Source organism: Zootoca vivipara, chromosome 13, assembly GCF_963506605.1.
Source record: "Zootoca vivipara chromosome 13, rZooViv1.1, whole genome shotgun sequence".
Classification (NCBI taxonomy): domain Eukaryota; kingdom Metazoa; phylum Chordata; class Lepidosauria; order Squamata; family Lacertidae; genus Zootoca; species Zootoca vivipara.
In genome coordinates this window covers 38,072,823-38,099,397 of record NC_083288.1, presented here as the reverse complement: position 1 = coordinate 38,099,397, position 26,575 = coordinate 38,072,823, and the positions used below count along the sequence as shown (strand labels likewise).

At 44.7% G+C, this 26,575-nt stretch overlaps 2 protein-coding genes across 5 annotated transcripts; both read left to right on the top strand.

Annotated features, from left to right (window-relative positions):
- The first annotated feature begins 383 nt into the window (after positions 1-383).
- On the top strand, positions 384-7,012 carry LOC118077858 (uncharacterized). Of its 2 annotated transcripts, XM_060281672.1 has the most exons (5): positions 384-1,593; positions 2,390-2,437; positions 3,807-4,646; positions 5,578-5,610; positions 6,641-7,012. In XM_060281672.1, exons 1-5 carry the CDS (start codon positions 1,482-1,484, stop codon positions 6,688-6,690), a joined length of 1,083 nt encoding a protein of 360 aa, XP_060137655.1. In that variant the 5' UTR covers positions 384-1,481; the 3' UTR covers positions 6,691-7,012. The 2 variants fall into 2 exon arrangements, with proteins under 2 accessions (XP_060137655.1, XP_060137656.1); XM_060281673.1 differs by lacking the exon at positions 2,390-2,437.
- A 1,616-nt stretch (positions 7,013-8,628) lies between these two features.
- Positions 8,629-25,652, top strand: TMEM219 (transmembrane protein 219). Of its 3 annotated transcripts, XM_035134293.2 has the most exons (6): positions 8,673-8,894; positions 23,387-23,553; positions 24,370-24,592; positions 24,704-24,812; positions 24,881-24,992; positions 25,108-25,652. In XM_035134293.2, exons 2-6 carry the CDS (start codon positions 23,395-23,397, stop codon positions 25,234-25,236), a joined length of 732 nt encoding a protein of 243 aa, XP_034990184.1. In that variant the 5' UTR covers positions 8,673-8,894; positions 23,387-23,394; the 3' UTR covers positions 25,237-25,652. The 3 variants fall into 3 exon arrangements, with proteins under 3 accessions (XP_060137652.1, XP_060137653.1, XP_034990184.1); XM_060281669.1 differs by lacking the exons at positions 23,387-23,553; positions 24,370-24,592; positions 24,704-24,812; positions 24,881-24,992; positions 25,108-25,652 and adding an exon at positions 12,269-19,282 and having other exon boundaries at positions 8,629-8,894; XM_060281670.1 differs by lacking the exons at positions 23,387-23,553; positions 24,370-24,592; positions 24,704-24,812; positions 24,881-24,992; positions 25,108-25,652 and adding an exon at positions 9,479-19,282 and having other exon boundaries at positions 8,629-8,894.
- Positions 25,653-26,575: the final 923 nt, after the last annotated feature.

Genomic DNA, 26,575 nt, shown 5'->3' with positions numbered 1-26,575 from the left:
CAGCTGTTATTCCAAGGACTGAGCGGGGCCGAAGCAAGAGTCCTGTGGCTGCTACTCCTTTGGTTTATGGATGGGGCCAAGTCGGTCTCACCCTTTCCATAATGTTCTATGAGAAAATATATAAAATTATATGGCGGGGTGGGTGGGAAAGCACACTGCTTTTAAGCTCCGCAAGAAAAACGCAACCAACCCAATTGTATGAAAGAAAGCGGGTGGGTCAAGAAATGGAGAAGCAAAGAAGAGGGGGAGGGGGGAAGCAACTCTTTCTGGTCACGTGATAGACGAAGTGGTCACATGACACAGGGCGGGTCACGCGGCACGGTTACCTCCCCGGAAGCTACGGCGCTTTGAGGATCAGGTGACCAGAGGAGGCCAAAGGGGGAAACCGGTCACGTGGCGGGGGCTGGCTGGGTGAATGTGCCGGGCGGGCTTGGCTGAATCGCCTGGGCCTGAGGAAGGTGAAGGGAGCAGAGCGAGGCTGGAGCGCAGGGGGGCCGCCTTGTAGTTGGGGGGCAGCCGGCCAGAGGCAAAGCGGGCAGCTGGGGCTTGGGGCGGAAGCGACGGGGCTCCTTGAGTCAGGGCCTTCCTGGGGAGGTTCTTTCTTTTTTTAATTTAAAAAAAGAAAAAAGGATTACCCTTCAGGCGGAGGGTTCCTGGCTGTGATTTTGAGAGCGTCAGGCTGGGCCTAGAGTTATCTGAGCTCTGACGAAACAAGGGCCCCAATTGACGGAACCGGGAAAGGGAGGCCGAAAAGGTTGGAAAAGGCTGCGGAGGAAGTTTGAGACCCCCAAAAGCGGGGGCGGTAGATCTGGGTTGGTGGGGTGTTTTTTTTTAAGCAAATACTACCGGGCAGCAAAGCTGTTAGCAAAGGTTGCGGGGTGGGTGGGAGTCGCCTCGAGTGCGGGGGTGTAAGCAAGGGCGGTGCGGGGTGGCAAGAAGCTTTTTTTGCGGCGCGTAAGGAAGAAAGCTGCTGTTACGGTTGTAGGGAGGTGCCGCGTTTGGGGCTGGATCCTTGGGTTGGTTGGTTTTTCAGCCGAGAAGCGCTAACTGGGGTGGGTGGGGTACCGTAGGGCATACAGACAGCTAAAACGGAAAACGAGGGGGCAACTTCCTCCCGAAGTTTTATACAGGTGTTTGTATACAGCGTAGGTGTAGGTGCAAACAGAAGAAGCTTCCTTTGGTCCTTTAAGCTGCTGTAGCATTTCAGAAGTTGGGGGGCTCTGCAGGGTACCTGGCAGCTTTCTCTGCCATTGAGGTGACTTTTGCCGCTGCGAGAGAGTGAATAGCTTTCAGGAACAGGCTACTAATTTGCAGTGCAGCGAAATAGAGGAAGAGTAGAGTCACTGGGCACGCTGTGGTGTTGTGCTTGAAAAGGAGGCTGAGAGCAAGACTGTAGTCAGGACTCTGGGGTTTAGGAATACCTTCCACATCCTCGAAGCTCTATTGCTGTTGGGATCTGCATCACACACAGTCAAGAGGCCATGCAGAAGGAGGAGCTGGGAATGGATGAAAATCGCAACCCAGAGGAGGAGCTGCGTCTCCTCGGTGGAAAGAAGGAAAAATGCCACAACCTCAGCAACCGCATCCGGACAGGTAACTTAAACTGCAGCCAGTATTTTATCTTCTAAGTCACTTCTACAAAGTCACCTCTGGTCCTCCAGAAGATGTTAGACTGCAACTCCCAAAAGCACTAAGTCAGCATGACCATTGGTCAGGGATGATGGAAGTTGTAGCCCAGCCACATCTAGAGAGCCACAAGTTCCCCAACCCTTCACCATCACCTACTCAAGACTGGCTACTAAAAACCCAGCTTCTTGATCACCCAGAATTTTGGTGTTGGTGCTTAGCATTTTGAAATGTTTCCTTTAGTTCCCAATGAACTCAGCTGATCCTTGCCCTTATCAATCCATTCACACACCCCAAACTCCTTGTATGCATCTGTTGTTCATTTAGTCCAAAACTAAACTGAACTCTTGGGACAAGCAAGCTTTTTTCACCACTAGAGCGCATCCTTATTTCAATTTCCTTTACCTCAGCCCTATAGTGTCTACCTCATATGTGGAGCTGTGAACCCCCACCCCCCAAGCTAAGTTTCCTGCTCCCCCCCAAAAAGAATCGGACAACCCATGCTGGAAAATCCTACCGTAAACCATAAGCTGCTGTATCTCCACAGAATCATGCAAACCTGCCCCTTACCTGGTAAATCTCAATTTACTGAATCACACTCCCTTTCCAGAGTTTCAGTTTCCTTTTCCTTACTAGGGCGGGTCCTATTTGGTTAATTCAGTGGCTCTGGTTTGATTAACTGCCTTTTGTAACATGCATCTAAGTTCTAGCTATCCTTAATGCATCTAAATGTTGAAAATAAAACATTCTTTCTGTCACGCAGGGGGTGGAGCAGAGCTGGGCTACAGGCCAAGCCAGGTCTCCAGAGAAGGTGTGTTGTACTGAACTGAGGTTGGGCTTTGCCCTTTTCCTTTCTATCATGCTTTTTCTGCATGTTTTTCTGTTCCAGAGGTGGTTGCACCTCAGTGCTGGGTGAGGCACATTCATCCTGAGAACCTAGAGCCCTGAATGCCCATCCTCTATACTCCCCGTTTTCTCTTCCCTGTTAAAAAGTTGTGGAGAAGAAGTGATTATCTGCCACCGTGCTGCTTTACTAGATACCCATTTGGAAAAAGTAGCATGTTCTTCATATCCCTTTCACACTCCTGGGGTATATTTAGGAGAGGAATGAAGCCCTACAGATGGGAAAACAATGACTCTTTAATTCTCTGGGTAGCTCAGTGGCTTAAGGGAAGGGATTCTAGAATTATTGGGAAAGGGTTTGAGGAACCTGAAATTGGTTAGGGTTTAAGAGAAGGGATCTCATAGGTTTGAGTTCTTCAGCATTAACACCTCTGGTTCTGTTCCCCCCCTTTGCTCATCACAATGTAAAGAAGCTTGGAAACCTGAAGACAGAATGTTTTGAATGCTAAATAACCAGAAAAGCGGGGAGTGGGCTACACCAACCTCAGAAGTGGTATTTTCATATGATTTCCTAATGTTGCTGAACTACAGCTTCCATCAGCCCCTGTCAGTATGGCCATCAAGATGCAAAATGTGGTTCAGCAGCTTCTGGGGGGGCAAAAGGTTCCTTGTAATTGTCTTAGAGTTTATAATTAATAAATATCAGAAGACAGAAGAGGAATTCCCCCCCTCTTTTATTGACTGAAGATCACTGTTTTGGAATTGACTGAGTTAGCAGCATGGAGAGAGGTTTTGAAATCACTTAATTGATGTGAAGATTTTAGCCACCTGCGCACCCCAGATAAACCTCAAGGATATTTTAACCCCATGGGCATCTTCTGCCTCATCTGTGACCTGTTGACCCCAAACTGAGAGAGGTGAATGTGTCTGCATTCCAGATAAACGAAAGCCAGAAATATGTTCAAATATTTAGGTGTCCTATTTAAGCACCTTTTAATCCCCCAACTTTCTTACCAAATCTCCAAACACTAACCAAGCAATCTTTCTAGTTACAGGTAGGTAGCCGTGTTGGTCTGAGTCGAAACAAAATAAAAAAATTCCTTAAGTGTGCATGCACACAAAAGCTCATACCAAAATAAAAACTTAGTTGGTCTTTAAGGTGCTACTGAAGGAATTTTTTTATTTTGTTTCAAGCAATCTTTGGTAACATAAGCTTCCCACCCTCCCAAATAAAAAATGGGGTTGCTGGTCTGAGGTGCTTGCATTCTTGGTGTGAGAGGGTGACAAAGGGACGTGAGTCAGACATGGTCTTCACCCTTTCTCTTCTTTCTCTTCAGGTGCATGGGAGTCCAATGGGTATACTGCTCCCTCTGAGATAGCTGACGAACCCAGTGTTCCCCTGAGCCCTTCCAACAGCCTCAACATCCGCAATCTCCAGTTGTCTGAGCGGGACCCTCCTGTTGCCCACCATCCCCACCGCTACCCTCATCGCTTTTACCATGCCCGCCCCTTCCATGCTACAGCATACCGCAAGACCTACCGAGGCAGCCCCTCAGACCGCAAGGAATGGGGACCTAGCACAAACGGCCATCACTGTGCTCCTGAGAGCATCTCCAACGGGCGGTGGCAGCACCGGCGCCGCGGCTATTCCGACCCACCCTCCCCGTCGTCATCTCCCGAATCCGAACGAGGCAGTACCATCAAAGCCAGTGAGAAGCCTGCCGCCACATCTAATGCCGCCAACACAGCCACCGAGGATTCTGGGAAGGAAACATGGTCGCTCTTCCGGCCACTTCCCGCTTTCCCGGTTGATAGCAGCAGTGCCCGGATCATCCCCAAGATCTCTTATGCCAGCAAGCTGAAAGAGAACCTGGATCAACCGGGGAAAGCCTGCCATGTTCCTGCCTCAGCCGTCCGCACCACCAATAGCCTCCCCAACTGTGTCTTGGCGCCACCCCCAAGTAGCCCCCCGCCATCTGACAGCAGTCGGCGACAGCACCTGGGAGCCATCTTTCAGAATGAGTGGGGCCTCTCCTTTATCAATGAGCCGGGGGCTGGGCATGGAGGGGGTGGCGGGACGGCACCAGACGTGGATGAACGAGATGCAGATGCTGGAGCATCCTGGGAGAAAATGGAAGTTAGCGACTGGCAGGCTGCAAAAAATTACCACCTGGATGGTAAGGTGCTGGAAGGATCCCACTGCGTCACTGGGCGTGAGGGAAAGGGAGGAGAACCAATGCATGTGTGTTGAGGCTTGGGAGCTGTCCCATGGGTAGTTGAACATAGTCAAGAGATGATGATAATGATAATAATAATAATAATAATAATAATAATAATAATAATAATAATAATATATTTATACCCCTCCCAACAGAAATTTGGGCGGCTTCCTACAGAAATTTAAAATATATTAAAATGTCACACATTAAAAACTTCCCTGAACAGGGCTGCCTTCAGATGTCTTCTAAATGTCAGGTAGTTATTTATCTCTTTGACATCTGATGGGAGAAGGGATGGAGGACACAAGGAAATGCTTCATTTGGAAAGCTAGGGATGTTTGTGGAGATGGTGAGTGGATGGGCAGTCACACAGCACAAAGAACGTTTGCAGTTCATGAAAGTGGAGAGGTATTGGATAGTATAAAGAACAATCTTTTCACTCCTCTGAGGTTGAATTCTACTACAGTTTACATTTCCTCCACAGACTAGGGCAACAATTTCTTTGGGTAGATGATGATCAAACAGCCTATCCCCACCTTTTCTGATTACTTTGTTAGCTATTGTTTTTAGAAGGCTAAGAGAGGCCCTGGTTGGGCTAAAGAGGTAGTTAAAGATACCATTTAGCTCCCTCATAATTTAAGCATTGCTTCAGATAGCACAGATTCCCACATCCAGTTTTATGTAGCTTGGGCAAAAGTTTGGATGGGCATGTGACCTTCAGTGCACTGAGACACCAACTTTTCTCAGTGTGGCTGAACTTTCAGGGCATTGTCTTGAGAAGTGAGCAGCTTCAGCTGTGTTGGAGGGTCTTGGGGCACTGGGGCTTATTTACAAACAGTGCTTGGCTTCTTCTAATTTCCCTTTTCCCTTTCCCCCCCTTCTAATACAGAGTGGAGACATATATGGGAGCTACACAGTCAAGGTAAGCAAATGGAGGTGTCTGGGCCTAAATCAGTGGCTTCATAAATATGACCTTTGGGGCTCAACAGCTTCATGTTAAAGGGGGTATTAAGATTTGCAGTAATGTACAACAATGTGAAGTGGAGGGGATGTGGCTAAGAATTGTGGGTGTGTAATTCATACTTTCAAACCCTTGCCATATATTCAGTTGCATCTCCCTCTACTGTATCACACATGCAAAAAAAACAAACACCCCCCCACACACAAATTTAATCTGACCACTCGTATTTTGGGGAAAAAACCAGCCTTTTGTAAGGATTGCTTTCAGAAGCTGAGGGGCACTGATTTTAATACTGTGTCTTTTCGTGGTTTGCTTTTTAATGTTGTGTCGAGTGCATGTGCTCCATAGCTTTGAAGCCCTAACTCAGGCATCCCCAAACTGCGGCCCTCCAGATGTTTTGGCCTACAACTCCCATGATCCCTAGCTAAGAGGACCAGTGGTCAGGGATGCCTGATCTAACACAAGTTTCAAATTACACTTTGAAAATGCTTCTGACCCCACATCATTGCCTGGAGAACTCGAGACAGTGACACTGAAGACAAGTGCCACTGCCAGCCTTGACCCATGAGCCAGGCAGGTTTTCTATTCATGTAGTAGCAGGCAGGAGCAGGTTGATGCTATCTGAAAAACTGGGGTGATTGGTTCTGTGCAGTACGGGGAGGTGAATAAACTGGGCCTTATGAAGTTGTGTGATGGGAGATGGGAAAGAGAAGTAGAGCTGGTGAAATAAACAACTATCGGATGTTGGATGTGGGGGGCTGCCTTAAACAATTCAACCAAACCACAAAAGAGCTGCATATGTGGGAGCAGATTAATGAAGGGCCTGTTCTGTGGCCAACCATTGAGGCTTCGGGCAGAGGTGTATGTATGTATGTATGTATGTATGTATGTATGTATGTATGTATGTATGTATATGTATACACATTATTTATGGCACATCTCCCTTCAAGGCATTGTTCCTGTTGCCATCACTTTTTCTTTTTCCATCTAGATCCTAGCAGAGTGACGGTCTACACAGACACCTTCGATGGGAAGGGTTAACTTCAATAATTCCCAGGGGAAGCACCGCTAAGACATGAGGGGGGGCACATGGGGAGAGGCAAGATGCCCACCCCACCCCCCTTGAAGACTGGAGAAGCCCAAGCATCTTGAAAGGGGAAGCTCTGCCACCTGCCTACCTCCCTCCCTTTGCTGTTATAGCTCAAATTGTCTCGGTGGGGCTAACGCCTCACCTCTCTTTTTCTCTCTTGCTCTCTCTCTTTCTCTCTGATTTAATGCTCTGGTTTTTAATTTCTTCACATGGTTTTTAATTTCTCTGGATTCCCCTGAAAATAAAGGCAAAAAAAGAATTTATTTAAATTCACTTCTCTCGCCTTGTCAGTGTCTCATTATTCATCGCTACACAGGTGTGTTACCAGCATGGGGTAGGTAGTGATGTGGCTCAAGGCACTGAAAATGGTTTGGGAGGGAAATTATTTTTAAGGGGTAGCGATGGAAAACATGAATGAATTTTTGAAAGCACAAAGCTTTGGGAGGTTTACCACAAAGAACTATTAATAAATGGCTAATAGAGTTTTATTTGTTTATCCACTGAAGAATTTATAAGCTGCATTCTTGTAAGTATTGACAAGGTGGTATGCAACATACAAGATAAAACCACTAAAGGCATAATTAAAAACATCAATAAATACTGGTTGGTCACAAAGAAAAAAAATGTGAAGGCGTGTTTAAACAGTTTTCAGAAGATGTCTTAAAGAAGGCAGCGGTGATTTCTACTGAAATTATGTGACTTGATCAACTTGATTTAATAGAAATAAAATACTTGCTCAGTGCCAGCATAGTGATGAGATTATGCTAAGCATAACTTTACTTCTAGACATCTTTTAGAGGTACAGTGCTGGTTTACCTAAATGGTAATTAATGGTTTGATACTCTTATTTTTATTCTCATTTGCTGAGCTTCTAAGCTGGTTGTCACTGTAAAAAAGCCGCCCCCCCCCCTTTTAAAAACAAGATTGCCATCTTAAAAACTAATGAACTGATGCGGCCAATCAGTTACCACAACAGCAGCAGATTCCTGAGACTGCGTCTTTGGGTAAGGGGTATGTCATAAGCACATCTACTGAAGATTAAAGCATACAGTGAGTAAAGCATACAGCCTGTAAAGCGAGATGAGCACTGCAACTCCAGAGTCGTTCGTGACTGAACTGAACTGTCAGGGGTTCTTTACCTTTTTAAAGCCTACAGAGCACAATGGGGCTTCTCAGTAAAGATGCTTAGTTGCAGTGGTAATGAGGAAGTGTGTGAAATAAATCCCCACCACAATTTATCACGAAAGCCAAAGGAAGGAGCCATCTGTGTCCTGTTGGGTAAGAGTGCAATGTTGATCGCCTTCATAGGGGCAAAACATTTTCTTAGCCCAGCTACTTCGTAGAAATATACAGAAAGCTATGAGCCCGATCTCCGCCCCCGCCCCCACCGAAATAGTATTAAAATCAATGGGATAGGTCCAAGTAAACATTGCATGGTCTGAATTGCTTGCTTATTTGAATCTGAGCCTCCTTTAATATAATCTGAGCCTGGGTTGGTTTGCAGTTACTCTTTTCTGGGCTTAAAAAACACAAGTAGACTCGTAACAAAAAATGAGCCATATAACTTACTGTTCCTGACCTGCACTGGGGGAGGGGGAGGAGAAAATGCGCTCTTTGTTGGTTTGCCTCCTTTAAAAGGTGAATATTTCATAAGTTGACCTAAATGTAGCTAAAACTGTTTTTGACGATACAATATATTAATTATCTATAAATAAGTACTCTTTGCCCTCGACCAAAATGGCTCTCAAAGCATCCAGTAGTTGTGGTAGCTCTATGCTCTTCGGAAGACTCTCCTCTATGGTCACGAGCAGCCGTTATACGGGAAGGCGCGCGGCTTCCTCCCTTCCGAGGCCTAAGTCGATGACGTGATTTACAGTACTACCAGTATAGGGAGCGGCACTGTTTCTATGGCGGGAGGGCAGCGCGGAGCGCGCGCGCGCCTGCACGTCACACCAAAGCGCCCATTCGCCCGAGGATTGAGAGTGACGCGGAGGAGTCTCGCCTGCGCCTGCGCGCGAGAGTAATACCTATAGGATTCTTTTGCAGGAGTTAGGAAATGGGTGTGCACAGCTGCCTCTTAAAGGGACAGAATCCTCGAGTAAAAGGGGAAGTCGCCTGAGCGCCAACCTGGAGGGAAGTAGAGAACAGGACGGAGGTAAGATAAGGTTGCACCTTTCTTAACTGTGTACCATTCTTGCATTTCTCCCCCCTGGGTCTGTTCTCCATCTGGTTACTCCCACCTAAATCTTTTTGTTCAGCTATTAGGTTGGTTTTTGGAACAAAATACTCAAGGATTTGGGTTTCGAAGAATGTAGCCCTTGGGGGGGGGGGTAAAACGGGGGTTTTTTGCCCTCATTTACTGCCTCACACCGAGTCAGCCCATTGGTCCATCTCGTATTGTTTACTCTGGACTGGCAGCTGCTCTCCAGGGTCTTTCTCAAGCTGAACGCTTTTAGCTGCATGGCCAGAGGTTGAACTTGCATTTTCTGAATGCAAAATATTGACTTTGCCTCTGAACGATGGCACCTCTCAGTCAGGGAAAATCACAATTTTCTATCCTATACACACCACAATCCTTTGCATATATATATGCCCAGAAGTGAGTCCCACAGTGGAGCTTATTTCTTAGTAAGTATGCATAGAATTGCAACCTTGTGTGCATATGTTGAGAGAGATTAATACACTCGCATATTTCTGGAGATTAGACTATTTACAAGTGAATGCAATTTTTTTTCTCAGTGCACAGCTGAAAAAGAAGGGATATGTCTACCATCCATGTGAAATACTGCATTTCCCCATTATCATTAATTATTCCTGAAGCACTTCTTAGCAAGCAATCCTGGTTTTCAGTGCTCTTCTTCTTGTCACTATGGAATTCAGTCAGCCAGATCATTGTTTCTCACCATGCTTGATGGACTTTTGCAATTGAGAAAGTTTGTACCTGGATCTCCTAACCTAATTTCCTGTGGTGCTGCGGCTGATGTGCCTGACTAGGACCGGGGAGACCAAGATCCAAATCCCCATTCAACTAGGAAGCTCACATGGTGGTCAGTCACTATCTTTCAGCGTAACCTCACCCACAGGGTTGTTGTAAAGATAAAGTGCAGTGACAACTATGTATGCCTCTTTGAGCTCCTTGGAGGAAAGGTGGGATATTGTGTATTAAACAAATAACACACTGCTGTACTAACCATCTTCACATGTGCTTACTCATCTTTCTCTCTAACCCAAAAGCTTATTTTGAGCTGGGAGCTTAACCTGCCGGGAACCTATTTTGAATGCTACCACTGAACCATGAAATAACAGTAAGCCTTGCTGACTAGTTCTCATCTGGCGAGGGGGCTCTGGTTTGCACATGGCATGCTGCCTTTTGGCCTTCCCTCCACAGACTCAGTAGCTGAGCAGGCAGTATTCGTAAAGATATGGCAGGATTTCACTAGCAGAAGCCAGCACAAAGACTCCTACTAGCCTAATGGGGCTTCACCCACCTTACGCCTCTCCCAAATCTGCTCTGAAGGGTCATGAGAACCCCCAGAACAGTGCACAGGGAGGAGAGGGGAAATTGTTCCATCAAGCAAGCAGCAGACAGAACAATCTTCTTAGCGCTAGCCGGAATTCCACCCATAGTTGTTGCTTTTAAAATTACAGTTGTTCCCTCAGTAATTTATTAAGAGAAAGCTGGTGTAGCGTAGTGCCTGAGAGACTGAGCTATGAGTCAGAAGTCAGGACTGGTTTGGATCTTACCTCTGCCCTGAGCTCACAAGGTGCTTTGGGGAAGCAATTCTCCCTCAACCTCAGCCCTGTTGCTGTATTGGGGGATAATACCGACTTACAGGCTTGCAACTGGATGGTGCATGTGAACTACTGTGAGCACTTGAAAGCAGTCTAGGAATATGAGGTATTGTTATTAGTAGGACAAAAGACGCCTCTACAGTTGTAATCTGAGCAGGCTGTGTGCTCCCATTGCACATTAGTGTCTGTGCAATCACACGTGGAGGCACCCCGAAACTCGGCCCTCCAGCCGTTTTGGGACTACAACTCCCATCTTCCCTAGCTAACAGGACCAGTGGTCAGGGATGGTGGGAATTGTAGTCCCAAAACATCTGGAGGGCCGAGTTTGGGGGTGCCTGCACACGTAGGTGCACTTGAAGTGAAGCACACTTATAGATAGATTCAACTTCTAGCGTGTGTGTGAGAGAGAGATGAATGCTGGAGAATGAGAGCTCTAGTATGTGATTGCTAACATGATTTTGGTAACAAATCCCCAAAGGCAGGGCCACGCCTGGAAAATAGGGACAGATGGGATGGATAAGGAACTTCCCAGTAGATCCTTCGTTAGAGTTTAAACCAAACCACTTTCTGTCTCCAGACTATCTGTTTTTCCATGCCACTATCTTGGCCACCCTTCGCCTCTTCCCTATGCCCAGTCACTGTTCTCTCTTCTCTTCATTGTCTTTGGCAACTGAGTATGAGATGATGATCAGATTAAATGAAGGGCCCTAACCATGTTATTATTTAAAAGTAAGTACCACTGAGTTCAGTGTGATTTGCTTCCAAACAAGGATGCGCAGGGTTGCAGCCCTAATGTACTGAGGACACACAGAAAACTGTGTTGCATGAGAAAAATCAATATTCTGTGTGGAAGGGGGAGTGGGGGAGTTATTGTAGCAGAGAACATGTAGATCAGTTCCCAATGTTCTTCCTTGTTTTTGTAGCAAGTCAAAGCTGGGCATTAAATGACTTCTGGGTGTTTTGCTAGGGATGGTGGAAGAGCAACCGAACTGAATTATTTGGGTCAGTAGGCCAACAGAACTGCTCTGATTCCCTGAGCTTTAACCATTGAGAACACATTAGCATTCTGCTCGTTTCACAGAAAAGAGGATTTAAAACTGTTCATTTTGCTGTAGTCATGGTTCAAATGGAATTTTGGGGGGAAATAAAGTATAGCTGTCTCACTAACTTGAGCAGAGGTGGAGCTCTGGAAAAGTGGCACGATTTTAAATCTCACAGGATTTACCTCAGAACCTGATTTTCAAGACTCAACCTAATTGCCTCTGAGCATGCATAGAGCGCTTTCCCATCACTGCTGAGTAACTCCTGTTGGGCTGATCACACCTGAAACAAGCAGGGATGCTGAACCTCTGAAGCCAATTACGTTACAAATCAGATATCAGGTGGTTGACCAGTTTTGAGATAAAGTCCTAGCTTCAGAGAGCAGGCAGTTACTGGAGGTGGGTGTGGGTTGATGTAAGACGAACACTATGGGAGTAATATAGCAGTGTGATTGAGGGGTGGTCAGCTGGAAGACTGTTTATAGGTGCTGGAGGGAAGCTGGGATGGGGAAGACAGAACCGAGCCATAGGCAACTCTGAAACCTTTAAGAATTTTGAAATGTAGAATGGGCAGAGATTGGACCTTTCCCAAGTGTGGTGGAATAATTTTCTTATGCTCAGTCTGTTTTGCTGTTTAAAAAAAGGCCTTCACGGTTGAAATGCAAATATGATTCAGTTACAATATATTGCCCTCCAGCTCAACAGCACCTTTCCGGCTGAAGCACAAGGACTGGTGATGTCTCGTTCCTGCCCGGCGACATCATCCCTGCCTTGGCTAAGGGTGTAGCAAGGGGAAGGTTTTTCCTCGTAGCACCTTCACGCCACTTCCTCCTGAGCCTTCTGCAAGCTTCATTCAAGAGTGGCTGGATAAATGGAGCAGGAGTGCGTGGCTCTGGTTGCTGCCTGCGTCCAAACCTCCCAGTTGCTAGTGCAGCAATGGATGCTCAACAGGCGCACGGTGATATTCGCCATAGCGAGGATTCTGCAGAGGAGGCGCTTCCGCAGGTCAGCCGCGGTGCTGAGGCGCATCCTCTCGGCCAGCGTCCGCCGCAAGAGAGCCCTGCTGCGGCTTCACCGGAACGCCATCGTCTCCGTGGTCACCATGGTGTACTCGTCTTCTCCCGCGCTGCACTACGAGCACGAGCTGATGGCCTTGTCTGAGCGCTCCCACTGGATGCTTCCCAGGTGCAGCGAATGGTGGGAGCGGATGATCAGCTCCGAGCAGGACGACAAGTGCTGGATTTCCTTGTTCAGGATGTCGCGGTCCACGCTGATGTACATCGCCGAGGAGCTGCGCCCCGCCCTGCAGCGCCGGGACACGGGCATGCGGTCTCACATCCCCGTGGAGAAGAGAGTCGCCATGACTATCTGGAAGCTGGCGCACCACGACAGCTACAAGACCGTCTCGGAGCTCTTCGGGGTGGGGATTTCGTCAGCCTGCTCGATATTTGAAGAGGTGTGCGAGGAAATAAACAGCAGGCTGCTGGCCCAAATCATTAAGCTGGGAGACCCGCAGGAGATCATTGAGGGCTTCAAGGAGATGGGTTTCCCCAATTGCCTCGGCGCAATCGATGCAATCCACATCTCCATCCTCTGCCCCCCGTTCTCTGCTGACTCCTACATTAATTGCAAGGGTTTCTATTCTATGGTGCTGCAGGCCCTGGTGGATAGCAAATCCCGGTTCACCGATATCTATGTCGGCTTTCCGGAGAGGTCCCACGACTCCCGCATCTTGCACAACTCTCCGTTCTTCAACAGCATGGATGAAGGCACTTTTGGGCCACAGACTCCAACGGTGCTGGAAGGCGTTTTGATGACCCCTATCATAATTGGGGATCCTGCCTATCCGCTTCGCCCCTGGCTCATGAAGCCGTACCCAGCGCCAAAAACCGGGGCCCAGGAAAAATTCAACGAGAGGCTTGCCAAGTGCCGAGCATGCGTGGAGAGAGCTTTCGGGGTCCTGAGAGCTCGCTGGAGGTGCCTGCAGATGAGGCTGGATGTGAGGGAGAAGCTTATTCCTGTGGTCATAGCCACTTGCTGTATCCTGCACAATATCTGCGAGATCAAAGGGGATGAGTTGCTGGAGCCGTTGGAAAGCCCCACAGTGGCTGAAAGCCAGAATGCTTCAGCCAGGCCAAGGGTGCCCTTGTCGGAGGCTGGACTGACCAAGAGAGCTTGCCAGATCAGGGCTGCTTATTGCTCCTATTTTGAAAAGAACCCTGTGTAAAAATGGGGGGGGGGGACAAAACAGGCTCATTTGTCCATGTAATTTCACGGGTGTGTATGACCTGGTTGTAGTATGCAGACCCTGTATTGCTGAAGCCTACTATATGGTAGCTTTCTACATGTCAAATAAAAAGGCTATGATTTTGAGTGGTCTGCTGCTATATTTTCTAATAGATGGTAATTGCTATGGTAAAAGCATAGGGTGGGACTTGAACCAATGATGGTGTAAAATAGAAGAGTGAACAGTTTTTCTTAAAGGGGATTTATATACCTGGACACCCAGGAATTTTTAAGATGAGACACATGGATTTCAAGGCTGACATGAGATTTATATGAACCAGTAACCATGGATCCACATAATGAAACAGTTTAGACAGTCTTATTAAGCTAAGATACGAACAAGACTTTTGTACTCACTAAAACCAGGAATCTTCTAATCATAATTTCCTGCTTTGGTAGGGTTGCCATTTTTCAAAAAGTGAAAACACTAAAGTTGTTGAGCTTTTTTTGGCAAAATTGGCTATTTTTAAGGGAAATCAACACTGCTGACATGGATTGCCATATGTCCGGCTTCTGACTGCAGTATTCCGGTATGTCTGGGAAATTCTGGATGTATTATAACCTTAGGTTTGGCCAAAACCTATGGTTAGGCTTAACTGGTTTAATTGCAGCTTTCAGGGGAAAGTGAAGGGGCTTGTGCATTTTTTCAGCCTAATAAGTCTAATAAGATATTACTAATAAGATATGACTGACTGAATGCATCTGATAACTCCCACTTTCCATATCTGGGCAGATATGGTTTTATCTTGGCTTGCAAACCAGAAATGTCAGTAACATTGAAACCACTGTATCTCAGTTCAGATGTCAAGTGAAGCTGATTTAAGAAACTGGGAATCTTCCTCTCCTATTGGGGCACATGAGAAGAGAGAGGAAGCACCCGTACTCATGGTTCGCTCCTGCTCTTAAAAATAAATACTGTAAATCACTGAGGAAACAACAAAAACACTTGTCCTTCCATATACTGTATAAGATTTTTCTAGGAAAGTATATTTTTTCAATTGAGAGGGAAGCCAAACACAGAATAAATGCATTCATGATGATGGTCATTGTGCTTAATGCCCTGCTTGCTAATTGCTAGGGATGGTCTTCAAGGGGAGACTTCTGAAGCGATAGTGCAAAGCAGTAACCAGTGTACTTTGGTTGCAAACATGTTCTGCAGATCCTTTCTTTCACAATGCAATATTGTGCAGACACACAGAATGTGCGGAAAGCAGCTTTTGACTATTACGTACCATTTGCCACAACTACAACATTGAACAGTTAGTGGGATCATTTTAACAAAATGTCTTTAAACAAAAACTGTAGCATGTTCCTCCACTTCAAAGTAAAAAGCGGATTTGTTGCATTTCCTTTGCTTCTGTAGGCAGCAGTCTTTCTTAGTGTCGCCAGGATTGAATTTGTAGCAGAACTCACCTAAGCTTAGCACTAGAGCACAGAGGTTGCTCAAGAGAGTCTCTGGGTTGTATCCAGCTAAGTTCTACTCTAAAGGAGACCTGAACTTATTGAACCTAAGATTGTCCATTCAGTTCATTGGGTCTGTTCTGAGTACAGCTACCACTGGAGACAATCCTCTCCCTCACCACTGAAGGCCACTTCCCCTGTTACAAGTGCTGGAAATGTACAACCCACATTAGAAAATGGTGGGCAACAATCAAATGTGTAGAATTGTTGCTGCATAAACAGGCTTTGAAGACCACCAAGAGTGTACTTGCTGTGAGCATTTTCACCCCTCCCATTCTGAAAATCTGGTGATATCTGCTGTTGGGAGGGAACAGTTAGGAATTGTTACTTTGTTGTTTTTCATTCCTGACTCTGCTCTCTGCTCTCTGCTGTGTGCAGTTTAATATCTTCTGTAGACAAGATGGCTAAGTGAGAGGCTGTAACACTCACAAAGCCAGATCTGTAAATATGCAGTAGTTAATAGAAATAAATGAGGAATGTTTTGAAACCTCTACAAATGCTTCTGCTGTTCACTGCTGATTTGGTGCTCATAAAGCCCAGTTATGAGTCCATGATTCCCGGGTGTATGCTGAAGGTGTTCCAGACGTCCTGCCCAGGCATAGGGGCCTAAGAAGACCTGGACAGATCCTGGCATTTACCCACATATGGTAGCAGGCGGATGGTTGCTGGTAGCAGGCTGATGGTTGCAGATGGCTATTGATGGTTGGATAATTGGATGTTTCTGATCCATTTCCATCTGATGCTGCACATCGGAGTTGAGCTGTGAGCTGAAGCTGTTTTTCAAGCTGCTGTTTGATTTACAGAAAAGGTATGTTGCTGGCTGCCAGGAAGACAGCAGAGACGCTTTTCCAGTTTGCCTGTTAATTGTGCTGAGTGGGGAGAGAAGTTGCTGAGAGAGTCAAGAGTATTTGGGGTGCATGAAGGGAAGTGTCTTGCTGTTAACTAAACACAGGCATGGCTTCTGCACATTCTGGCCAGATGTCTCTATCTTTTCCTCTCCTTACACCAGAGACCTATCCTACATGGCAGGTCAAAATGAAAGCACTTTTACAAAGGGAAAAGCTTTACCATATTATAGAAGATGACCCCCCTAATGAGGATGATGATGGATGGCCAGCGTGGCATGAGGCAGACATGAGAGCCAGGGGGACAATTATTCTGAGTGTCCAGGACCAGTTGTTGGTCAACTTGGAGAACCAGCAGACTGCACGGGCTGTTTGGAATAAACTTCGAGATATGCATCTAAGACAAAATGCAGGATCCAGTGTGCTTTTCTTTAAAAAGCTGTGTAGGCTGGAATTGCAGAAAGATGGTGATTTGCCCAGCCATCTAGCCCAATTAAAACGTCTCAGACAGGATCTTGTCCAGCGAGACTTAAATATTTCAGAAGCTGTTTTTGCAATGCTTATCATAAACAGTTTGGATGAATCTTATGATGCTGTAGCTGCTCAATTGTCGTCTTTGCCCAATGACCGTCTAACAGAAGATTATGTGTCTAGCGTGCTCTTGAATGAGTGGGATCGCAGACAGACTGCTAGAGAAAGCAGGGACAAGGCTGTTGGAAATGCCTACAAGCCTTCAACAGGGGAAAGTGAAAGTGTTGCAAAAGCTCTTAAAATGCGCCGCTGTTTTTCTTGCGGAGAGGTCGGCCATTTTAAAAATCAGTGTAAAAACTCTTCAAAGAAGAAGGGCAACTTCAAAGGCAAAGGGGGAGGAGGCCGAAAACCCCAAGGGCCAGCTGCATCAAAGGCTTTGATTTCACGCAGTTCTAATCAACTCACACGTTCTGTTTTTGTTGTCGACTCAGGAGCCACAAGGCACGTGGCCAATGATAAAAATCTCTTTCTTCATCTTGAGAAACAGGGAGGAGCAATTCATCAAGCGGATGGAACGACTATTAAAAGTTTGGCTCAGGGAACGGTTTCTTTGCAGAGCCTTAATGCAACAGTTAAAAATGTTATGTATGCTCCTCATTTGCAGGATAATCTCTTGAGTGTTTCTCAGCTAGACGCTCAAGGATTTAAAGTGGTGTTTGCAAACTCTCGGTGTGAAATTCTTCGAGACAACAAACTCATTCTTTATGCTAAGTGTGTTGATGGTTTATATGTATTGCCTTTTGTTACAGGTACAGCTGCTGGAGCAACTAAAGAAACTGAAAAGGCGTGCTGTAATATATCAGTAGATAAGAATGAGAAATTGCATAACCATTGTATTCATGATTATCATCGTTTGTTTGGTCATTTGCATTTCCAGGCAGTAGGTAAAATGCAAAATATGGTTGAGGGCATGAAAGTTCAAAAGTGTCCTTATCATATGAAATGTGTCTCATGTGCAGAGAACAAAATTAAGCAAGCTCCCAAAGGTACAAAATCTGGGAGGGAGGTTAAGAAACCTTATGAGATTGTGCATGCAGACTTGGTTGGACCTCTAGCGCTCTCTAGAGGAAACTCATGTTATTTTTTGGTTCTGATAGATGCCTATTCTAGATATGTTTGGGTCTATATGTTACAAAAGAAGTCTGAAGCCTTCTCTAAGTTTCAAAAATTTTGTGCATGGCTCAGGAATGTTCACGATGAGCATGTACGTTGTCTCTTCACTGACAGGGGTGGAGAATTTTGTTCAGAACAGTTTGAAAACTTTACTGCAGAACAGAGCATAGAGCACATGACTGCCACGCCCAGATCTCCATGGCAGAATGGTTTATGTGAAAGAGTAAACCAGACCTTGCAACAAGGAATTAAAACTCTGTTGCATGATTCAGGCCTACCCAACCCCTTCTGGGCTGAAGCTCTATCGTGTTTCACCTATATTTACAACCGCAGGTATCAATCAGCCATTGATTGCACCCCATACGAAATGCTGTTCAAAAGGAAACCGTTTGTAAAACATTTAAAAATTTTCGGTTCTGAAGTTTGGGTGCACACTCTGCAAGGTGACAAACTGAGCAAATCTGGTCAACATGGCATTTTTCTAGGTTATGAAAAAGGTTCTTATCGTGTGCTGATGACAGACACAAACACAATTAGGCTGACCAGAAGCATGGATTGTAATCCAAAATGGGACAAAGTTGGCATTTTTCAATGTCATCCCATTTCAGATGATGAGGTGGTGAAACCAATTAACAAAGAGGCAAAACCTGTAATTGATGCTGATGGTAGCACAGATTCTGACACTGATACAGATGATCAGAATGAAAAGACCTCTTTTAAGAAATCAGATGGGTCTGACACTGATCTAGAGGTAGAATCTTTGCCAGATACAGGTCACCATTCTCCCAAGGAGGAGGAACCAGACCCAGAGGATCCCAGAGTATTGCGTAGATCTGAGAGAACTACCAAGGGACAAGCACCTAAACGATTTTCTAAAGAATTTGCTAAAGCTGCTATTTCAGATATGGCTGCCACTAGCAATCCAAACTCAGTTTTTGAACCAACTAACTACAAAGAGGTTCAAAATTTACCTGAAAAAGATGCCGAACCTTGGCTTAATGCCATGAAAGCTGAATTGAATTCCCTAAAGCAAAATGACACGTGGGAATTGGTTCCAGTAGAACCAGGCATGAAACTTGTAGACAGCAGGTGGATTTACAAAACCAAGACTGATCAGACTGGTAAAGTGGTCAGATATAAAGCCAGATTAGTTGCACGTGGTTTTTCTCAAGTTCCTGATCAGGACTATCATGAGACATATTCACCGACAGTCAAATTTGAGACAGTTAGGCTGTTGATGAAAATTGCTGCAGAAGAGGGCATGACCATATCTCATCACGACGTAAATACTGCGTTTTTGTACGGAATTCTCAATGAGAGTATTTACATGTCACCGCCAGACGGAGTGCAGATAAAAAAGGGAATGGTGTGTAAATTAAAAAAATCCCTGTATGGTCTAAAACAAAGTGCTCGATGCTGGCACACTAAGCTGACAGAAGTGCTGTTTTCCTTAGGTTTCCAGCAAGGAAAGGCTGATTCTTGTGTTTTTGTTAAAGAATCTAACCAGCACAAATTGTACTGCATTTGTTTTGTGGATGATATTTTGTTTTTCTGGAAGGATGCAAATATTTACAAAACCACTCTTGCAAAACTGCAAAAGCATTTTGATATGAAAGACCTAGGGGAAGTCAGCAATTATCTCTCACTGGAAGTAGAGAGAAATAAGCAAGGTGATGTTTTGCTGCATCAATCACGTAAGATCAATGATGTGATTGAAAAATTAAATCTGACAGATGCCAATTCTGTAGACACCCCCATGGTCACAGGGTACCAACATGATACTAATGCTAATGTTTTTCCTGACACTACATTGTTCAGAAGTGTTTTGGGTAAACTTAGTTTTATAGCAAGGTGCACAAGACCAGACATTGCTGTTAGCGTAAATTTGCTCAGCAGATATGTAAATCAACCTACAGTGCAAGACTGGAAGGCACTGAAACGCATAGTTAGGTATTTAAAAGGCACTATGCATTACAGGTTGAAGCTTACTAGCCAAAAATCTGGAGGTCTTGAGATCTATGCCGATGCCAGTTTTGGTAGTGATACAACTGATGGCAAGAGCACCTCAGGTGTGTGTTATTTGTACAATCAGTGCCTATTTGATTGGTCTTGTAAGAAACAGGCAACAATAAGCATGAGTTCATGTGAAGCAGAACTCAACGCTTTAAATTTTTCCCTCATGAATGTAGAGTGGTTGTTGCAACTATGTGAGGATATGAGAGTAAAAATTTGTTGTCCAGTTCAAGTTTATCAGGACAACAAAGCCTGCATAGAACTAATCCATTCAGAAGGGTGCAAGCAAAGAACAAAACATTTGCTAATCAAATTGCACCGTGCCAGAGAATGCATTCAGAAAGGAGTTGTAAAAGTCTCATATATGCCAGGGAAAGAAATACCTGCTGATGCTTTGACTAAAGCTGTTAATAAGGAACAACTTGGTATATATGTAAAGAAATTGCTTTTGTGCTAGATTTTCATAATGGTCAGAATGAAAAGGGGGAGGTTGTGAGCATTTTCACCCCTCCCATTCTGAAAATCTGGTGATATCTGCTGTTGGGAGGGAACAGTTAGGAATTGTTACTTTGTTGTTTTTCATTCCTGACTCTGCTCTCTGCTGTGTGCTGTGTGCAGTTTAATATCTTCTGTAGACAAGATGGCTAAGTGAGAGGCTGTAACACTCACAAAGCCAGATCTGTAAATATGCAGTAGTTAATAGAAATAAATGAGGAATGTTTTGAAACCTCTACAAATGCTTCTGCTGTTCACTGCTGATTTGGTGCTCATAAAGCCCAGTTATGAGTCCATGATTCCCGGGTGTATGCTGAAGGTGTTCCAGACGTCCTGCCCAGGCATAGGGGCCTAAGAAGACCTGGACAGATCCTGGCATTTACCCACACTTGCCACATATGATAATCTTTATGTGCTTACTGTGTTGTTTCTTACAGAGGACTTGCCTGTGTGGTGTGTTGTGTAATGTAGGAAGCAATCCAGAAAAACCACAACTATCCCTCCCCCCCAGCACCACCACAAACACTCAATCAAGGAATACATATCTAAGACCAGGGCTTCTAGGCAGCCTTAAACTCTCCTCAAACCATTGCCTCTTTATTTAATCTGCAATTTAGAAGAAAGATGATGGGGGATGGATATGAAACAGTGGGGTGGGGGGAAGGATGCAACATACAGATTGTCTTAGCTCTTTGAGGACATGGTGGCTGCTATGTGGATCATAGTGGGATGTGGGAAATCAAAAAGTACCAAGTGTCCCTCAGTTGTCCAGCACTCTACTTTTGAAAGTGTGTAAGTCGATTGTTCTGTATTTAGCAGTTACGTTGGGACACTTAGGAGGGTGTTGGAGAAGTTGGTTGTGAGGATAACCAGGCAAAATGGCATTAGCAGAACTTTCAGTGTTGGAGATCATAACAACAGCTTTGCTGAACCAGGCCAAAGGTCCATCTAGTTTAGTATCCCCTTTCCCACAGTGGTAAACTCTATGCTTCTGGGAAGCTCATAAACAGGCATAGAAGCAATAGCTGTCACCTGTTATTACTCCCTAGTGACAGTATTAGCAGGCATGCTACCTCTTAAGTTTGGAGGTTGTATGTAGCCTTCCCTTACACTAATAGCAAATTCATTCTCCCAAGTGTGGATCCTTGTGTAGCTAAAAGTGCATGATGAGTGCACATGGAAGAGTTATTCAGGAAGAACTAAACATACTCAATGGCTATAGAATATTGACTCTCTGTTGAATTGAGGGAGGAATGGACAAGCGGGAGGAGGGAAAATGGAATATGCAGGGAAAGGGCATGGCTGGCTGGCAGGAATTCCAAATAGGGGCCTCTATACTACAACTTTTTGTTGCAGGTTCCATTTGTCATGATTAATAGCAGAACACGTTCATTCTCCATGAAAGTGTGTGTTTATTCCATCTATGCTTGTGCCCATCACCACATCTTGCAGTGGCAGGAAGCCATTAGTGGACTTAAAAAGAGCTCATGATGATCGCGTGGGCAGAGCCAAGGGCTAAACTGTTTGTTAGGAATGTTTGAAGGGTCTGCTAGATCAGGCCAATGGCCCATCCAGTTCTCATAGTGGTCAGCCAAAATGCCTATTGGAAGTCTACAAGCAGGGTCTGAGCACAACAGCCCTGTCCTCACATACAATTCCTTGCAACTGACATTCCCAGCAGCGAAGGGACCAGGAGATCACGTGCTGCACAATGATCTTGCTAGCAGTTCGCTGCAGTAACTGCTAGCAAGTTGCTTGTGTGATGTAAACACACCAACATTTGTGGGATATACAGCACAAAACAAGTCTACCATGAAACTACACATTCACATGCAATTCTTAAGAAATATGGGGAGAAACTGTCTCACAAGACCAGAAGACTCAAAAGGAGTGAAGCCTTATGTAACAAAGGAATGGAACAAAACTTAAGAAATCAAATGTAGTCTTCCGTTTCCCACAGTTTATGTTGCTTATTCATTTTGTGAGGGGTTCTCTCTTTTGGTGAATTTTGAGGGCACACACGAAGATCAGCACCCCCATATACTTTTTTTAAAAAAAAAACTTTAAACAAAGGAAAAACAATGTGATCAACAACAGTACATCACGTGGCACATTATACTTTAAGATTTGACAGAGATTGTTAAAAAATAAGCTCCTTATAAAGTTTTCCCCCTTCCTCATCCCCAACAAATAACATCACACTGCGAGAAGACTTGGCAATGATGAGATTCCCATGTTGGGTGGAGCAAATGAAGCAACTCTGGGTTGCAAATATCCAACTTTCACCTATAATTCCAGCTCTTTCTTTCCAACTTAATTGTGTTGAAATTTGCCACCTTCATCAGAAATATAGAGAAGTAGGGAAACCTGTCAAGTAGGAAAACCTTACCTGTATCTCCTTGAATGTGACGTTCTTTCATACAAGCAGAGTCATCCAGCCAGTTGCGATGATCAAGAATCTAGTGACTGCTAACTTCGTCAAGTGGTTACTTGTCTAAAAACACCCCACAGTCTGAATATATTCATTTTATTAATTTTTGAATTGCCTTTCACATGTCTCAATCTGAATTACAATAACATACTTTTAAAAGCAATACAAGATGGAGAGCTTTTCATCCAAATGGAAATGTTTGTTGAAACAAAATGTCTTCAGGTATTTTTGGAAAGCACATAAAAAATGAATACGAAGTTGCAGTACATCATCTTTCCATTTACATGGCGATCTTGAGGCAGGGGCAATCTTAGGCACACCAATTCCCACTTTCTTTTCAGCAAGTTTAGTCCCTTTAGACAACCAGACCGCATGCACGCTAAATATTTAAATAATCACTGAGCAATTATGAGATTGAATGAATATATTTTGGTGTTATTTCCATTCACATTTCTGGGACACGATTTGACTTTTTAAAATTTATTTAATAAAGTAAAGCTTATGGTTATACCACACAAAGTGCAAAGGGTAATAGGTAGCACATTGCCAGCCTTTTCGTTTCCCTTTGATTCTGGCTGTTCCAGCAGAAGTTTCAGGTTCTTCTAGTGCTGGGATGACACCTTCTTACCCTCATTCTTAGGGTTGACCATGGTCATCTGCTCCCTGCTGGGCTCCCTGCGTGTCTGCCTGGAGCGACACCCACCTCTGGTCACCTTCTTCTTTTGCCTCCTTTCGTTGGCTGTTGCCTTTGTTGGTTTTGCTGCCTACATCCAGTCACATGATGTTCAGAATCCTGATGTCAAAGAGGTGAGCTAGAGATGATCACCTTAAGTAGAAAATCAGACCAAAATGCTGGGGATGGAATTGGGTTGTGGTTGTAAAGGACGCATGAGAGACTTTAGGAGGCAGTGGTGGGTGCTCTACCTTCTCCTTGGTCTCTTACTAACTGTTTAGGCTCGGCAACTGAACTTTCAGGATGGTTGGGTATCTTCTCAGATGGAATGCAAAGAATTTCCCTAACAATTCTTGGCTGACTTGGGTATGTCGGGTGTTCATTGCAGAGGCAGACTTGTGTGATTTATCTTTTGGCAATTGTTTTTATTTATTTCCATTTTCTAATAGACTTGAGAGATTTACCTGAATTTGAACAGCTGCATTGATTTGCTCTCAAAAATAGTGTTGCCTGTGTTGGCTGCTGTTATCCTACCTTAATGACCCAAGCTAAACATTCAGGAATTACAGAAGGGTTGGGTGTTGTTGGCTTTTACAAATACGCTATAAGAAACTGCCCTTGAAAAGACAGTCCCAAATGGTTACTATCAGAAGAAGTGGGGAGCAAAAGAAAAGGATCTTCAACAATGCAAAATTTTAAATTAGTAGGTGCAGCTATATCTGAAATATTCAAATATCCAGGTGTTCTGAGAGGTTTTATGGTACTTTTTAAATAAAGTTGCCATCTTTCAATTTTCTAGCTGTTAAGAGCAAAAGGGAATTTTTAGTGGCAAGACTGGGTGAAATTAGAAAGGTACTTTAAAGGCAGAAGGAAATGTAAAAAATTGCAATTAAGAGAATAGAATCAACTAAGAGTCAATTCTCATTCCTTTTCCCTCCCTCATCTCTAAGGACTGGAATTCTCTGCTAAAGTCTCTGGCACACTTAATGTTCTGTATCCCAAATAAGACGCAGGAAAGTGCCTTGACACCAACTCCCTCCACAACCACTGCTGAGACCCCTACAGCAGTCTCTGTCATGGTTGGCTTGACCTTTGACCTCCACAACGGCACAGATCCTCCCAATGGTACACGCCTAGGTCTGACAGTCACTGGGGAAAAACTGGGTCTGAAAGGTGAGTGATTTCTCACTCGTGACCAATTGCAACATCCTCCCAAAGATTTCTGGAACTCTAGTTCCGTGTCCATCTCCCCTTGACCTTTCCTCCCATCAACTCCGACCACAGGTCCAGATGCCCAGGAATCAATCCACTTCCTGACTATCATCACGAACTCAGTCTCCCATGAGAACTGCCTTAGCATCACTGCACCTTCATCCCTTCTCCCCAAGACCAGGTGAGCCAAGAGATTTAGTTTCAAGGAGTTCTTAACCCATTAATGCAATACACCCATCTTGTCCCCAGACAGCCACCTAAATGTGTGATAGAGGAATGGGACATGCATCAAGAAGAGACAGGAATTTGTTACCAGCCACATTACCAGGCTAATCCTGCCCTGTCCAGCATGCTGGATCAGGTAAGATGAATGTGGGCAGTGACAGTATCTGGACCTGGGGATTCTGGGTTTCTTCAGGATGCAAGTTGGATTATAAGGGGAGGAGCATTCATTGTTGCACTCCTTTCACTCTCAGGCGGATCGTGCCCTCTGCAGCCAGCGGCTCCTGATGACCAGTGCTTTCCTTCTCTGCCTCTGTGCCATGCTATGTTGTGCAGCTGGCCTGTGCTATCCTAACCCCAGAGACAAGTGGGGGCAAATCTAAGCAGGTCCAGCAAATGCCAGATCTATATTGCAGCGAAGCCACGTAGCCTGCCCATTTGCTCTGCTTTCTCCAAGCACCTGGATCATGCAACGCTCACCATATTTCAGATCTGAAGTTAGCCCATGTGCTGTTGTGACGGCTGAGCTGTGAATAAGAGTTTAACTGCTATCTTGGTTCACTGTGGGGTGACCCTATGAGAGCAGATGGTGCAATAAATAACATACAAATGATAGGCCTATTTGTTTTTTGTACTGTAAGTGGCTCTACCAGTGGCACAAATTGAATCATGAAGTATTTCTCAGGTAGTTACTGGAGGAGGTTCACATGTGGTTTATTAGGTTAGAGCAGTGATGGACAACCTTTTGAGCTTGGTGTGTCAAAATTCACCAAAAAAATGGTGTGGTGTGTCACTTCCGAGAAAAAAACCATAATTTCGCGATATTTATAGTTTAAATAACAAAAATGTATAATTGTAATATATAACTGTATTTAATAAACCAAAAACTAATTATTTAACCAAACCAAACCAAACAAAAAAAACCCCTTATTTATCTCAAAGTGCCCAGAGTTGTTGAGCTTTTTGGGGGGAGCTGCTGACCAAAGTTTTGGAGGTTTTTGGGGGGGATGCAAAGGTTGTTTTCTTTTGGGGGAGATGCCCCAAAGCTGCTGTGCCTTTTGGGGGGGGGGAGAGAGAACAGCAATAAATGATGAATAATACCTTCACTGCAACTAACACACAGCACCAACATAGTCTGCCAAAGCGCCAAAAAAAACCAGCACAGAACGGGTTAAAAAATGAACGCTGTTACACCCAATCATCGTCTGCCAAAGGGTTTTAACAGCGGTGACAAGCTGTAGCGTGAGGAGGAGCGGGAGAACAAATGGGGGGAAAACAACAACTGTGTGAATGGCCCGATGGGGCGTGTGCCAGCAGTGAGGGCTCTGTGTGTCACGTCTGACACGCGTGTCATAGGTTCGCCATCACTGGGTTAGAGACTACCGTAGCATTATCCTAAATGGGATTACCATGCCTTTGCCAGTAAATATTGTTAGAATTAGGAGCTTTGGCTACAGGTTAACATAATTTCATTTTTTTAAAATAAATGAATTAAAATAAAAAACCAGTATATAACAAAGTCTCATTGATCAATGGGGTCAGGGAATGTGATCATAAGAAACAATGTTATTTCCTGCTGGTGTGAGTTGTGTCATGGTTTGCTTGTTTATTGCTTGTGTTTTATGCATTTATTTCCCACTTTTTAATCAAAAGATGCACAAAACACCTTACTTTTTTTAAATGATAAAGTTAGACAAGACTCTACAACAGGCACCCGCAAAC

Coding starts and splice junctions, on each gene's coding strand:
- LOC118077858 (XM_060281672.1), top strand. CDS start 1,482: ATGCAGAAGGAGGAGCTGGGAATGGATGAAAATCGCAACCCAGAGGAG. Junction 2,438..3,806: donor AAGCCAGGTCTCCAGAGAAG/GTGTGTTGTACT, acceptor CTTTCTCTTCAG/GTGCATGGGAGTCCAATGGG. Junction 4,647..5,577: donor AAAAAATTACCACCTGGATG/GTAAGGTGCTGG, acceptor CTTCTAATACAG/AGTGGAGACATATATGGGAG.
- TMEM219 (XM_060281669.1), top strand. CDS start 12,443: ATGGAGCAGGAGTGCGTGGCTCTGGTTGCTGCCTGCGTCCAAACCTCC.